Consider the following 15949-nt stretch of genomic DNA (forward strand, 5'->3'; position numbering starts at 1 on the left):
GTAAAGCAAGCGTTGCTCCCTCAATAACAACACTGAGCAATAGGTCAGAGATTCTGGTATTACGGTAATTCTAGAAATCCCACAGCTTTTTCACCTACCCCTTTCATCTGACTGCAACTGTGCCTCCAAGTCCTCTGGAGAGACGTAGTATTCCTGCTCTTCACCTTCAGGAGGTTTAGGTTTACACTTCCCACAGCAACAATTACAGCAGCAACACAGACAGCAACAGCAATAGCAGCCTGTGATGAGCCCACAGAACACAAACAAGGCCTGCAGAGGGCAGAAGAAAAAGAAATACTCGTAACCTACATCTATCACACTGTGACCACTGAGTTGGTGAGAATCAGATATGGAAACCAGGGATGAAAAATAAAGCAATGTAAAGATATAGCTTTTTAGTTACAAACTCTGAGATATATGCTGCCAATTGATTATAAAACCATGCAAAACTAGCTACAGCTATGATCATTTCACATTGAAGTGAATATCGAATCACTGAAGTGAATACGGGTTCACCTGAAAAAATTCCTAGAAATTAGGTTTAGAATGATCTATGTTTTCTGCTACATATGCAAAAAGATAAAAAAAAAAAAAAAAAAAGACACACAACTAAGGAGCGTACTTGCACTGAAATTTAGGCGTACAATAGTTTAGGACAGATTGTAGCTTGTATTAATGTGCCTGGATTAGATTTACACTAGCTAGTGGAAACTCAGATTGCAATGTGCCTACAGAAGCAGGCACTTAAGACTTACTAAAGGCTGTAGGCATGGCTGCAAAGCTCATGTTGAAGTTAGAGCTGGGGCTAGAACGCTACCAATACCTGAGCAAGCCAACTTAAAACTAGCCAAGTTTGTCAGTGTGCCTATCACAGTCATAGTGGCAAAGGGCAAAACTAAAATATTCACGTTGGTCACTACATAATTGCTTGGAAAAATAATTTTAAAGCTGTCAAACCAGCATGGTGATATAACTATTCCCTTACCACAGGGAAATCAAGAGATAGAAACAATGCTGGCAACAGCGAAGAAAAATGAACCCATGAAGCGAAACGCCAAGGCTACGAAGCAGTTTTAATCAGCCACAATGCTTACGATGGTAAGCAACGTCATTTCACTAAATAAGTAAGCTGGTGCAGTTATGTTTTCTTACTTTGATTTCTTAGCCACAGTCCTTTACTCATTACATTGTGTGCAAGCAGACTGCAATCATGTGAACTCTGAAATGCAAAAGCTTGAGAATGTAAGAAATGCATAGTCTAGAGGTTGTTCATATTTTTGAACAAAAGTGGTAATTTTAAAATATATTACTTAACATGATAGAAGCATATCATGATTAAAAGTGTTCCGAGTCCAGCAAAATATAACAGTTCTTTGGTGCTGGAAAAGGACTCCCAGAAGGCCTCTATATAAAAATTATATCTACCGTTTAATGCACACAAAAAAAAAGTAAAAGTATTTCTGAAAAAACATGAGCTTGCAGTGTCGTTGACTATACTAGTGACCCTCAGCTCTGTTTCTGCCGCGCCAGAAACAAGGATGGGCTAGTGAACAATTAATCTGGAGTCTGAGAAATCAGAGAACAGCTGAAGAAGCTTCTGAGAAAGTTTGTTCACATACTACTTCACAGGATCTTATGCGTGGGCTCAAGCTTGCAGTCAGGAGTCTTCTTGTAAGATCATTTAGCAGACATTACCAAAGAGCATACCCCTCAAACTTTTTCACTGCTTTAAATCCACTAGAAGGGCCTAAGCTTCACTTAATAACGCAAGTCTTGCTATAATTTAGACCTGTATCATTGACAGACAATAGAAAAATACTTCTGAACTAGCAATTGCAACGCAGTAAGAGAAGGTTAAATTACAAGATGTCAGAGATTTGGCAATTTCCAAGAATAAACACAAACTTTCAATTTCCAAATGGAACTCTTCTAAGATTTTAAATGGTAATCCAGAATAACTTCTCTTTCCACTTTTATTTACCTTTGCCCACCAGCTGGATAGGACGAAGTACGTGTTCACATTTTCTTCTCCAAATTGCTCTGCTACATACAGACCCAGAGAACCATACTTATCATAAATGTTTCTCTTCGTGGCATCAGTCAATATCGCATGTGCATTGTTGATCTCTTTAAATTTTTCTGCTGCCTCTGGATTATCAGGGTTCTTATCAGGATGGTATTTCAATGCAAGCTTCCTGAAGAAGGGGAAAAAAAAAAAAAAGAGATTGTTATTGGCTAAAAACTGGAATTTGGGTTCCTCGTTTTTTGACTTTTTTAAAAAAATTCATTCCATTATTTCAGATGGATAGCCTGTCACGCTTTCAGGGGAGACTCCTAAGTTTCAGTTGAGAATGTTTACGCCGCTCTGGTTTCCTTCACCTCTAATTTGTTTCCCTCTTTATTCTTCCTTAAGTGATAGCAAAGGGCTAAAGCACAGGCTAGCTAAGTTCAAAGGACTCATTTCTGACTGCTCAACCGGACTCTCAGAAGCCCAACGGAAAAAAGGAGGACATTGAAGACAAAGAGAAAGCATTCTGTTTTACCCCTCAGCTCCAGCAGTTTACACCATTACGTTTTACTTCTGCTAAAGCAAGGACCAAGCTAACAGAAAAAAGACACACCACAAGCCCATGATATAGAACCAAAGGGTAAATATAAGCAAGCTGCCACAGCTAATCTGCACTATCTGAACACAAAAATAGAACAGACAATAACTTGTGGTTAATTCACCAATTCCTGTACAGGAACAGAGTATTTTTCAGTTCAAGGCTTGCTAAAATAGAACAAGCTTTCAGAGTTTCAAGACATCAGGAAATCACAACGTACCTCCCTAATCATTTTACATCTCTTACAACTAAATGACAGCAGGTTACAGTCCCCTTGACGTCTTTCAACATAGCACAATACTTCAGATTAAGCGTTGATAAATTTGTGAGGCAGCCATTGTCCAGGTAATAAAAGAAGTCAATAGAAATAACTGGCCAAACACCTTAATGAACACAAAAACCCCATCATTTTGACGTTTAAGCCATTTTTGCTCCTAAGTAGAAAAATGCTACAGAATTCTATGCTAATAGTTTTCCATCACCAAAAAAGGTACTTTTCCTTCTACAGAAAAGTGCCACGAGAGCCCCACACTTGAAAAATACTCTAAAAGCTTGCAGAGCAGTTTACACAGGGCAACTCTGAGGAAGAAAAGTATTTAGATAAATACACAATAAGGATTTGTGCAAGCATACATTTGCACATACACACAAATATCACAGCATTCATACAGTAAACCGAGTGTGCGCTTGGAACGCTCCAGTGCTGTAAAAGATGTTGCTTGGGAAAACAATTTTTGGGGCTGCCACTAATGCCACAGTCTCAGTGAGGACTGAAATAATCACAGTTTTTATAATTACAGAGAAGTTATGCAAACTTCATTGAAATGGCTTGGTTACTATCAGGCTGCAATAGATAAATATTTTTCATTTGCCATTTCCTACACGTACACAAACCCCACAGCCCACCAAAGGATGTTCCAGATCTACTTGGGGGGGGGGGGGGGAATAAAATAAAAGAGTTGGTCAATCCTCCTTTTATAAAGAAATAGCAGAAAAAACAAGATTAGAGGAAATTTCAGGTAAGTATGAAGCACTGCATTTCCCCTCAGGATTTTGGAATGCCCTCACTCCAAAGAAAAAACTTTGGCAGTTTTTCCCAATGAAGTGATATTATCTCCCGGTTGCTAAGGCTGCCTCAAAACTTCCAGTTAAAAGTTTTTAGGAAGACATAGACAATTTTCAAAAGTCTGTGAGCCCGTTTATTCACGGATTTCACTATGCAACTACCATCAGTACTAAGAAGTGTCTTTAAAAGTGAAAAAGCGGTAAACGTTAAAGACCAAAAGAAAAAGAATTCTGAAGAGAGTATCCTCAAGTAAAGATTACTACTGACCCCTAGCGTAATGTTAAATTCATTGCCACTAGTCAAATAGTTATACAAAACTGGAGCTCGTGTTTAGGGTAAAGAAGCAATTGCATATGAACAGAGTTGGGGAGAATGTGGGCAAGGGGAACAGTTGCAGTACTCTTTTTTGGTGTTTAGCGGGACAACGTGAAACTATTTCATGTCTCCGATCCTTTAAGAAAAGGAATAAAGCAAAAGCTCCTCTTTTAAAAATAATCAACCCACCAAGAGAATAAAACATTTTGAACACGTTTAACAGGGAAAAAAAAAAGTGACTGTTCATACTCAGCTTCCTTTCTTATTTGCATCTTTAATCCACATCTCACTGTGCCAGAATTAAAACTGACGGACAAAAGAACAGTATTACACAGCTGTGGCCTCTGCAAGCCAGACATTAAGCTATGCAACGTAAATGAAGAATTTAACATTGATCCCACTGTCTTAAACCTTTGTTCAACTTGAAATAAAGAACTTTCAGAATGATACTGTGTACTGTACTTAAGAATTTAACTTAGTATAGATAAAATTAAAAAATTAAAAAATTTCCACATGAATTCTAGGCATGTTTTCACACCTTTTTCATCAGAAGCAACTAGATGTTTTCATTTGTTTTTTGCTACATATTTATCTTGCAAAAGGTCAGTTTAAATTAACCAAGTCCGGTCTGCACATAAATATCCCATTTGTCAAACACTTAATTAAAGCTCTTTGTGCTATTTGGCAATTGGTGCTAGACTTGAAACTTTACCTGTATGACTTTTTAATATCATCAGAGGTGGCATTCTTATCCAGTCCTAGCACGTGGTATAATGATTCTCCAGAGGTAGACAGCGAACGTTGCCTCTGGTCTGCCATCTTGAACTAATAACCTGAATAGAGAACTGTCCCCCAGCAAAAAAAAAAAAAAAAAAGAGAGAGATTAAGAAATGCTTAAACAAAACGGAACACAGACCCACAGACCTCATGAATCAAATCAGCTTTCAAACCAGAGTTTTCACATAAAAAATTTTTAAGGAAAAAAAAAGTTTAAATGGGTTTTGAAGACAAAAAAGCTTGAACACTGTGTAACTTACAAAGTTATAAAATCAGTGAATTATCAATGAAAACAACTACTATATTTTCAGCACAACTCCAGACACTATAGAATCACTAGCATAAATAGCACTCTATTTCATTCCTTTCAAAAATCCAAAATCAACAGCTGAGATATAGCTACTGGTATGTACTATATAACCCTAAAGCTACTTCATCTTCTTTCTTAGTCTTAGTATTTAGATCGTCTATTATCGATAACACTTGACAACAGATAGCTTGCTATTACACCGAGGCTGCCTTTTTGCATCACACCTGTATAGAGCTAAACAGAGAGATCTAATTCCAGGACTACAGATTTCTTAAACTACCTGGAAATAAGTTACTCAACCTGAGTGTTTCATTTTAAGCACTGTGTAAAAATACTAGACTGGCAACCCTCAGGAAACAAGCCTCTTGTCCACTCATCATACAAGCTGTGCAGCGCATGCTTTTCCAAACTTGCCAGCAACACATCGCTATCCCGATGTGAATGACTATGCTCAATAGGTCTAATCATCTGCACTGGGACAGCCATCAGGGACTCCATCCACAGCACCTACATATCATAAATAGGCCACTTTTACTTATACGAGCAAACAATCGTGAGACATTGCCTTGCCATCACTACCTGTAAGGCCTTCAAATGCGGCCCATAGAAGCCATAAACTCCATATCACTACCTCTCTCTGGTTCCTTCTGACTTTAAAGACAACTTAAAACCAAGTATTTAATAAACATGTCATAACAGCTTTGATAAAATCTAGTCTACTGTGTTCCATTTAAGACACAATTCACATAAATAAATTACCCAACTTTGGGCAGAGCGTATCTTTATACCACCAACCACTTCACATAAACTTGCTACAGCCAGAAATTCCAAATGCTTAGCTATAAAACGCTATGTGTAAAGCGGAATACCACCTTCTCAAATAGATTCGCTTCATTCAGGTCCTAAGGCAAAACTCCCTACAGATGGTCCAACAGCAAAATACTCCAAATACTAAACATTTGAGTTTATTCTGAAGGGAAAGTTCATAGAGCTCCAACGAAGGGTTTATTGCAAAAGTAGCACTGCCAGTTCCTGTCCTTTGAAAGCTACTCCGGCTCTCTAAAATAAAACATTACTGAAATCGGTAAAACACAGAGAAAATAGTATTGATCTCTCTGTGTAAATCAGTTATTAATTCCACCTGAACACATAACCACTAAATAATTTGGCAATGAGATCAAAAAAAGAAGAAAATTCTAGGGGAAAAAAAAAATTTGTCTCAGGTGAGAGAGCTATCTGCAGGAAAACTAGAAGAGAAGAAATTGTAAGCAGCTTCATTTTCCTTTTTCCTTTGCCTGGAGAACGCCTATATATCTCAGGGTAATCATCCAACAGCAACTGAAAGCCAAGGGTAAGCTAAATTGCATATGCTTTGTTATGTTAAAAAACCTCCTCTGCCTCCCCAAAGCCCCAGCCTCTCATCATATCAGTGGCACCCGGTCAAGCAGAATCCTTTAAACAAAATTCAGTATGACTAGGCCTATGCATCCCACTATGAAAAAGAGAACAGCTGCCCACGAAGCGAGGAGACAATCTTCCCTCTAATCATTTACAGTAGTGGATCAAACATTTAATATGTATTCTAGTTAAATAATACTGCTTGAATGTGAATTAACCTCCCAGTCTAAACTCAAATATTAAAGACCCTAGAGGTCTCCCCTGGGACATGTCACTGACAGATATACTATGTCCTCTAACACCCTTAGGAGATTAGCATTTGCCATTCTTTAGCTGCAGAACTGCAGCAAGGATGAGCATCGAAGAGAAGACTATTGGCTATTTTTGGATTATGTCATTACAGTTAGCCCACATCAGATTATGCTGTCTTTGAAAAAGATATTTAAAGCACCAGACTTTTCTAATTTAACCCTTTATCTTCTATAAATAAGTTAATAACCTTAGCTTTTAAAGGGCTACCTAAAACAAATGCTCTAAGAGGTTGCATCTTTCACTACTCGTTTCTTAAGCGCAAATTCACAGAAAGAACTGCTTGCATTTCCACTCCACAGACAAAACGATCCTGCTTGCTATCACAGCGGAGAAAATCTCCCAGTACCCTTAGCATCTTACTCCTGAGGCATCTGTGTCAACTACAGGCTATCAACTCAGTTCAAGTTTCCAGAGGAAACACAGTTTAGATAAAAAAAGAATTACAAAAATTAAAGGATTATGTAAAAACAAAGATGCAAGGATAATAATATTGCAGAAAAACACTGAGAAGGCTTCTGTTTTAGTGTTCACGTCTACCTGCGCTGAAAGCATATCCAAGCATACCAATCTGAATAGTGCCTAACAAACAAGCAGCCAAGTCTAAAGAGACAGTCCAACCTCCAACCGTACTCTGAGCATTTTCTCTGCAACTGAAGTCAATACTAAATTTTGTAGTCAGTTCTACATAGTTATTTACTGATGTGCATTCAAACAGACTTCTAATTTGCTCATATCATTTTCTGAATAGTCCTCTCCAAGACGCAGCTTGTCATACTTTCCTATGATTCATACACAGATTCCTCTGACAAACCTGATGCAGTTCGACCCTGTCACCCAATTTCTTTGAGGGAAAAATAGTCAGATAGAATTCAAATGGCTGGGAAAAAGGAAAAAAAAAAAAAAACCAAGAAATTCATCAAACAGATCTGTTTGGAAGATGTCTTATTTGAAATTTGAAAGTTAAAAAAACAACTTTGGCAGGTTTAAGGAAATGCCTGCTAATGTTCTGGCAAGCCTATCATTTGGAAGGTAGAGAAATGCTATCACGCAACAACCATGGAAATATACACCTTTTTGCTAACCACGGCACTAGAAACGGACACTATTTTCTTTCTCTGGATCCTCACTGTTCCCCCTCGCCAGTCTAAACATTTCACCAAAACACAATACAATTTTCTGTTAAAGAAAAGATTGATCTTCCAAAAATTGTTTAACAGTTGAGAACACCTCTCCTGGACTAATAGGGCTCCACTCAGCCATTCACCCAACAGTTCACACTGGCTGGGGTTGTTGCGATCTGAATAACTGATAGTACTGGGCTCAGACATATATCACTAGGCTTCACTATATAATTGGCATCAAAGGTCATATACATGGTTCCAGAGGTTACAGGTTATGTAAATTACTCAGAAAGGCTAGTAATCACAATAAAAAGGGCATTAAAAGCAATCCTTCAGTCTCACCATTACCTAAACATTTTCACCTAGGATGACCATGCTTTTTTATTCCTAAAATGCAAGGAACCATGCATTTCAAAATTAAATCTGCTTAGACTGCAGGGAGAAACTCAAATTCTTCCCTCCCTGAAAAACACAACAGTAACAGCTAATGGTCTTGTTTCTTTTGGTGCTAGCAGTTATCAAGCTAACAGAAAAGGCGCTCTCATGTTAAATACTAGAGGAAAGGTCTCCCAACAGCACATTACTGCCACTGGCATTAACAAGATTTGTAAATATCCCTAACAACCTGATAGTGCAAATACAGGGCAACTTGTTATGATGTGCTGCTAATCCTTGCATATGAAATACAGTACTGTTGAACCAAAAATACATGTATGAATCAATTATTTCATACACAAGCGGATCAGTAACATTCCTTCTGATATTTTGCTATCAGCCAGCATAACACAGCTACGATCTCATACTGTTCATACGCCTCACCAAAAACCCACCAGTTCTGTTTCTACCAGTATATGGGTACTGCTATGCTTTTAAAGGTGTGACCAGGTGGCAGGAATATAGATATAGACATTAGACTTTTCTTGTCCACCTCAGAGTCTATGGTTAATACTTTTCTGCATTTGGCCTCCCCAACTTTAAGTTAATTTAATGTTGAGAAGCATGTCCAGATTCTTTAAATGGAATATACCTGCTACACTAGTCGATTCACACCTAAATTCCCCTCAAGAAGTCATCAGCTGCTCTGGTAAGTTTAACTAAATGCCACTAATAAGGAAGCTATAAATTAATGGGTGGAGGAGAAGCTCTAAACTCTAATATTTTGGTTAAGAATTCAGGATGTAAGAAAAATACACCCCAAATCAAGAAGGTGAAGATGTGGGTAGGGAAGAGAGCCTCTTTCCTTTTTCTTCTAAAGAACAGTGTTAAGCTACTGAAAGGTTTCTGCATGGGAGGAAAATTATTGACTGCTCAGAGACACAATACTACTGATGCGCTTATCAGGGCATTATCCGATTCAAGGGAAGGAAAAACACTTCAGGAAACAAAGAGCTCTGCATAACACATCCAAGAATACACTAGGCCAAACTCCCCAAGGCAGCCGTTGCACTTCTGCAGCTAGTAGTCAGCCTGGCTGCAGCCTCCCTGCCCCCTCTACCGAAGCCGTCCCACGGCTCAGGTCAGCGACGGATGATCCCACCATCTCGCTGGTAATCTAGCTAATCGCACAGGCCTGCTCCAACTGGCCGCACTGGTTCCCCTGTGCCGCTTCGCCCGCTCCCTTCAACTCAGATCACCAGCTCTTCTCACAGCCTTCCTAGGAACTTCTCTCATGCAAGGACCATCGTGCCGATCATCTGTTAGCAGCATCCGCTCAAGAGAAGCTTGTCTCTCTCTCTCCACTATGGCATTGCCCTCCTGAGAGGCTATTTCTCAGGGACCTGTGGGACTAATCTAAAGGCAGGATTGGAAAAAAAAAAAAAAACAAAAAAAACCACATCCTGGTTGAGATTTTACATGTTAGTTTAGCTTTTCCAAAGAAGGTACTGCCTCAAACTAGAAGTTTGAGGGCATTATGAACGTTTGTGGCATTTAGGTTGTTAAAAGTCTGTCTCTCTACTGAGGCATAACGAGCTTTCTTTAAAAACAATGCAAAATGCCCTCGGTGCACAGATGCTGCAGATCACAGGTATGCACTATGTTCTGTTTAATAAGTTTTTCACTGTTAAATTAGAACTAACTCGTTTTTTAAAAAATGAATTCAAATTGATCCAGGCTATGTCTATCGTGTGTAGGCTCCCTGTCAAGAGTAAAGACGGACAAAGGAATAAAATGTCATGCTGCTATGATCTTCAATCATTTCAGACCCAAAAGTTCAGCTTATCTGGAGTTCAGAGCCTAATCGAGCGGGGTCTTTGTATTTATTTTTCACATCTGTTATGAAACGGCCAAGTAGGCCATAGCAGAAGAATGGAGGAGGACAAGGGGGTAATGGGAATTCATCTGGGAAGCTTTGTTATTTAAGAGAATTCTAGAACAGGTCGAGTCTTATTACTATGTATGTAATCCTTGGCCTTTCAAACATGGGACAGAATAAGAAAGACAACCAAGGTGGAAGTTGTTCAAGTTTAAAATTGGATCAGGATATCATCTATCTTACTATTTTACAACTGGCTGTAATTCACAACACGGAAAGCTGCTCAGCATTTTTTAAAAGTGTTGCATCCAGCAGTAACAAGCCATCTGCTACATATCCTAACCAAGCAGGATTTCCTGAAGAGGTTTCTCTCAGAAGGCTATGAAGAAAAGTAATCCCTTGGATTAAACAGTGTAATTTTTAACCAACTATGTACCGGAATGTCCTGCATTAATCAGCTTTAATAGAAAACGTAATTGTTTGTAGCATAGCAAAAAAAGTATAAATGGTGCTATCATGATTAAGAGACTTAGATTAAACTCAATATATTCTATGGAACCTAGTCTTAACATTTGAAACACACAAACGGTAAATTGCACCTTTGAAAGACTAATTTTCTTTTCAGCTTCCCCAAAAGACTCCTATTCCATCTTGAATCTGCTGGTCTACTTCAATCAAACTTGGTAAGAAGGCAAAGGTCTCAGAAAGGTTTCATGAACTTGGTGACATCTTTGTTTATGACAGGTCTGGTGCTCTTCAAACCCTCTTGTGAGCCAAATTTAGGCCATTAAAACAGCAAACTATTATTCCAGCCAAGAAAAATGGATAGCTCTCTCTCATTTTCGGGAATTAAATAATCTCGGAGAACATTCCCATGAGTGACAGCACCAAAAAGGGTGACAGCAGATCAGATGGTGGCGAGAAGCAGGGAGGACTAAAACGTCTCCTTTTTGTCTACAGCAAGCCTCCAAATTGGATCAGCCACGTTTGAAATTCAGCTTTAGATCAGCTGAGCTAACAGTTCACTGCCAGTAGAACAGGCAGTCTTGCTTTCTCTCCCAATCCCAGCTGCCTATTTCCACTCCTTCCCCTACATCGGCAGGCTCTTGCATTCATCTAACCCCACGGCAAGCCAGCGCAAAAATTTAACTGGGGGGTGGGAGAAGAATCAACTTTCGCCCCCAAAACACGCTTATTTCTGTGGTGGGAAGGAGCAAGGAGGTTTCTTACACTATTCACCCAGTGAACAGATGCTTTTAACAACACTGAATCAGAGAAGTCAGGTCACTGCTAGCAAGGAACAGCCTTAGAGCAATAAAGCCATAGAGGGCTAATGCAATGGACAGTATCAACAATATTTCAGCGTCATTAGCATCTGAAAGCGAACTAACAATGGCAGCTTTTCATTTTGCTTCAAAAGGCTGCAGCATTAAATATTTATTCACTAACAAACTTTTGGAAAGTGTAAAATACCAAGATGCCCAAAATATCAACTTCCACATTTCAAATTAACTTTTTATTTTTTTTCCATATAAGTAACAAAGGGGCAGATGCTCACTCCAATTTTCTCACTGGAGGTATGACGTCTTTTAAAAGGAGTTGAACGCATTCAGCATCACTGATAAATCTAACTGTCCTTCAAACATACAGAAGTTCCTGAACCTTCTTAATGGGGCAAACAACAGGCAGGAGAACACTTTTTGAACAGAAAGCCATTACAGGAACTCTGTCTGGATTTTGTCGTACCTATTTCGTTAAAATCAGGAACCAAAATTGTCTGTTTTACAGGACGCTCTTACCCTGTGCTAAAACATCCTGTTCGAACTGGAATACATCATTGCAGTGAAAATATCAAGTTCACCAGACCCCATAGCGTCTCCTTCTCGAACAGTGACCCAGCTGTGGTGTCAGTTTTCTTTTCTTTTTTTTTTTTTATTTAATTTTTGCTTTTGTTTTTGATCAAGGCTAAAAACATTCTTGCCCAAGACATGCAAAAATACCGTGCATGATATACACCTCTAGAGCCTTATATCCTATAATACCTAACTGAACAGCTATGGGAAAATTAAATCTAGTTATTGTATTTCTACTCTTTAAGATGTTTGCTCCTTCATATTAGACACTAAGGATACTTGGAAGTTTACCTTAGTAAGTAAACTGATGGCGGAGGGGAACTAACCAACATTAATTTTAAAAATGCTCCTATGGCAGGACATGTAAAATATTAAGAAAACTACAATTCTGGTGAATCTCTGCATATTTGTAAACTAATGTTACTGGAGGAAAAAAAACATGAACGCGTGCGCCAATGCAAAGATGTCAGCAGACCTTTAAATACATGCTGTTCGCAACGATTTTAGCAAGGGCCTGTCTTCAATGTTGGGAATCTTGCTGCTACCGGTGGTTCTGAAAACTGGAATGCCGCTGTAACAGACATGAAATCCACCATCTTGTGACTCGTAGATGATACTTACCCACTAGATATAGGACAATGGAGAGTCATTAACCTTAATGGATACACTCTATCCAAATTGCAGGAATGCAAATGAGTTTGCTTGAAACCAGAAGAACCAATCCTTCCGAGTCTTTCTACATGTAGCCAGTAACACGGAGAATAGAGAAATTCCCAAAAAGGGACAGATAAGAAACAACAGGAAAGAGAAAAAAAAAGAAACTCAAAACCATGCAGGAAGTGTTGGACAGGAAATGAGAACGCTGCTTTCCTAGCACAGCCATAACTGTCTTTAACACATACTATATGTAACATTACTATCTGTAACGTAAGGCCTAGTTGTCCAGCCTTTTCCAATGACAACAACTGTAACAGTGTAATAGCAAATGATTAAAGAGTCTAGCTTGGAACTGATGTTTTATCAACTTTTACAAAAATTACATCAGTTGATGCTTTATTATACAACTTCATGAAGCACTAGAACATTTTGAGCAAGATGTGTACTCCACAAGGCATTTCTGCCAAATGACTACCTTTCTCCTCCAACAATACAATGCCAACTATATTTAAGATTACCAGTTTTTCAAAGATTTTCAATGCAGAAGACTAAATACAGGTGTTAAATTATTCTGTCTCAACCACTGTTTACTAGTAAAAGTCTATATAAAAACAACAAATCAGAAAACACACGAGTAAATATTGATTTATCCCAAAAATGAAATAGCACCACTGGCCTCTGCATCCTGTCCGTCTGTCTTAGATTAAGAGTGGTTCTCACAATCTGGTATTTTTCTAGGGGAAAAATTCATTTTTAAAGGGAAGAGGAGAAAAACACATGTACAAGATTGTATTATCAACAAAGATACTTGAAAGGCATTTTAAACTTGGCTCAGTGAGGTATTAGAGAGATTTCTATGTGAAATTTTTAACTTTGTTCCTTCAGTGTTACCTTGCGTTTAATTGAGGGCATTTTTGGTTTTGTTCTTTTTTAGCTATAGAAATCAAAAAATACGTTACTTACCTGGACTCTAGTTTGTCCTGACTCTTTCCAGGTAAGTGGTAACAACTTCCGCACAGCTCTAAAAGTGGATCTCCTAAAGACAAAACAAAAGCAAATCAAAACTTGTTACAAAGTTATCATCACCTTATTTTACTACAACAACCATTCATACTATGCTAAAGACAACAGATAGGAGTGAAATAGCAAAAAATTTAACCCTCTATACTGATAAAAGAATTTTCCCTTAAAATAGATAAATACTGAAGCCACTGGGAATCCAGATGTGTTCTGCAGTTTGAGTATGTTCAGCCATATACCTTCCTATAACACGGTCAGCAATCTATCAGACAATACATTTTGAAGGCTGCATTTTAGTATCTCCATTATGCTTTCATTCAAACAATGCCTTGCTGGGATTGTCCATAATAAAACCAACCTGAGTGTTTTCACTCTCCAAGATACTTTATACTGCAGAAATTCTCCACAATGTAAGTACTTAGTGTAGAAATTATTAGCTGTCCAGGTAAGTTACAACAGATATTTTAAAGCATATATTCAAGAGCCCTATGCTTATATCTGTAGCTTCAGTATCTTCTCACAGACTTTTTGCTGCAAGATAGACAAACGCACATACAAAACAGGAATACCAGTCAGATTGCTCTGCAACACGCAAGAACGATAGTGATAGTTATCTGTTTAAGACTTTAGACTTTTTCATCCTAGGCATTTGTGAAATATCTGTACTTAGAGAAGTGTGTCTTTAAGTCTTCATAATCTGTAATGTTGTTAGAGACTGCTAAAGGAGCTTAAACTAATACAACGGGCTGCGAACTGTGACATATGAGAAGCAGGCACGTATCCTATTCCGCCACTCTTGGGAGGAAGCAGCAAAACCCAGGCAAAGAACAGGGCTAACAGCAGTAGAATAAAACTCTTCAACATCCCAAAAAGCTTTAGTGGAGTTCATGCGTCAGGTGCCTTCACGGAAGAAATTCTTTAAATGTAAGTATACCTTTCTTCACAATGTATTAAAAGCACTGCCACTAAGACGAAGGAGACATGCAAACACATGGAAGCGGCTGAACTTCACTGTGCCAGTTTTAACGCCACTTTACATGGCAGCATTAAAATAGATAACATGCATAAATTGCAGAGCAACATTCACTCATTTCGCCAGGTCAAACTTCTAGGAGGAAAAATACAGTTTTATCCTATTCACCTTCCCTTCTCCTGAAGCAGATTACACACAGATGGGGAAACCAAGTCCCGCTTCAGTATACAAGGAGGAAGAGGAGATGATCCATCAACACAAACTACTTCTTTCAGCGGTCAAACCAAGTCACAAAGATTACTATGGATCACTGGTCAAGAATAAATAGACAAGAGGATCCTATTAAATGCTAGATGATGCTACGGAAAAACTTAGGGAAAATTACTGCAATGCATTAAAAGATCTTTCTGATTAAGCAGGTCCAGATTAAATCTAATCCAAGTCATTAATTACAAAGTCATTTACGCAATAGATTACTGTTCAATAAACTTCATAGGAGTGGGACTTCAGACTGGCAAATCATCATCTGATCATCATCCAAAACCCTTTCAACAGTTTGCAAAGCAAAAGCTCTGAATGATTTTGAAACTCCCCATTCAGTTCACAAGTAGACCTTTCACAAACGTGGAGGTGTTGATGCCGCAAAGAAAGAAGGGTGATGGATAGACATTCAGTCACAAACAACAATCATTTACATGGGCGATTACAGAATTCAGGTTTTGTAATTTTTAAGAAGCTAATTAATATTAGTAACATACCCATAAATGAATGAGAATGAACCAATCCACAAGAAAAAAGCAAGTCTGCAGTTGATAGATCCACTTAGTTCATTTGATAGGTACGGGAAAAGGACTTTTCCTGGCAAATGAGAGGTAGTGAGCACACAAGCTCACATAAACAGAATTTAAAGTTTCAAACTCAGATAGTGCATGTGCAATATTAAAAGCTGGACTGTCTTTCAGATGCAAAATGTTATGTATTTTGTGAAACTATAGAAGTTTCCAGGTTCTCTTCCTACAACTTCCTTCATTACAAAGTAATCTACAACAGAGACAGATTAAAAGTGATCTTAGAAAGCTGCAGAGCGATAACAAAAGTATTATCAATGACAATTACGGTCCAGGCTCCTAGGACACTGGAGGACTAGAGCAGACTTATTCAGAAGGAAGACACCGTGAACCTTGTCTATGATCACTGTAAATCTTTTCTTTCAATCTCTAGCTAGCAGATGCACAGTATTTTTTTTTTTAAACTGTACCTTCATACCTAGAAGGAGACTATCTTCAG

General features: G+C 38.3%; 1 protein-coding gene across 4 annotated transcripts in view; it reads right to left on the minus strand.

Annotated features, from left to right (window-relative positions):
* DNAJC5 (DnaJ heat shock protein family (Hsp40) member C5) overlaps window positions 1–15949 on the minus strand; it is a 41946-nt gene that overhangs the window by 8170 nt on the left and 17827 nt on the right. For 2 of the 4 annotated variants that reach the window (XM_068912179.1, XM_068912180.1), the window contains 5 exons: window positions 13633–13705; window positions 12634–12748; window positions 4700–4832; window positions 1982–2195; window positions 99–270 (listed from right to left, as the gene is read on the minus strand). In XM_068912179.1, the coding sequence (XP_068768280.1) occupies window positions 99–270; window positions 1982–2195; window positions 4700–4806 (493 nt within the window). In that variant the 5' untranslated portion in view covers window positions 4807–4832; window positions 12634–12748; window positions 13633–13705. The remainder of the gene's footprint in view (window positions 1–98; window positions 271–1981; window positions 2196–4699; window positions 4833–12633; window positions 12749–13632; window positions 13706–15949) is intronic. The other 2 variants (XM_068912178.1, XM_009671219.2) reach the window with 1 other exon arrangement.

Source organism: Struthio camelus, chromosome 18, assembly GCF_040807025.1.
Source record: "Struthio camelus isolate bStrCam1 chromosome 18, bStrCam1.hap1, whole genome shotgun sequence".
Classification (NCBI taxonomy): Eukaryota; Metazoa; Chordata; class Aves; order Struthioniformes; family Struthionidae; genus Struthio; species Struthio camelus.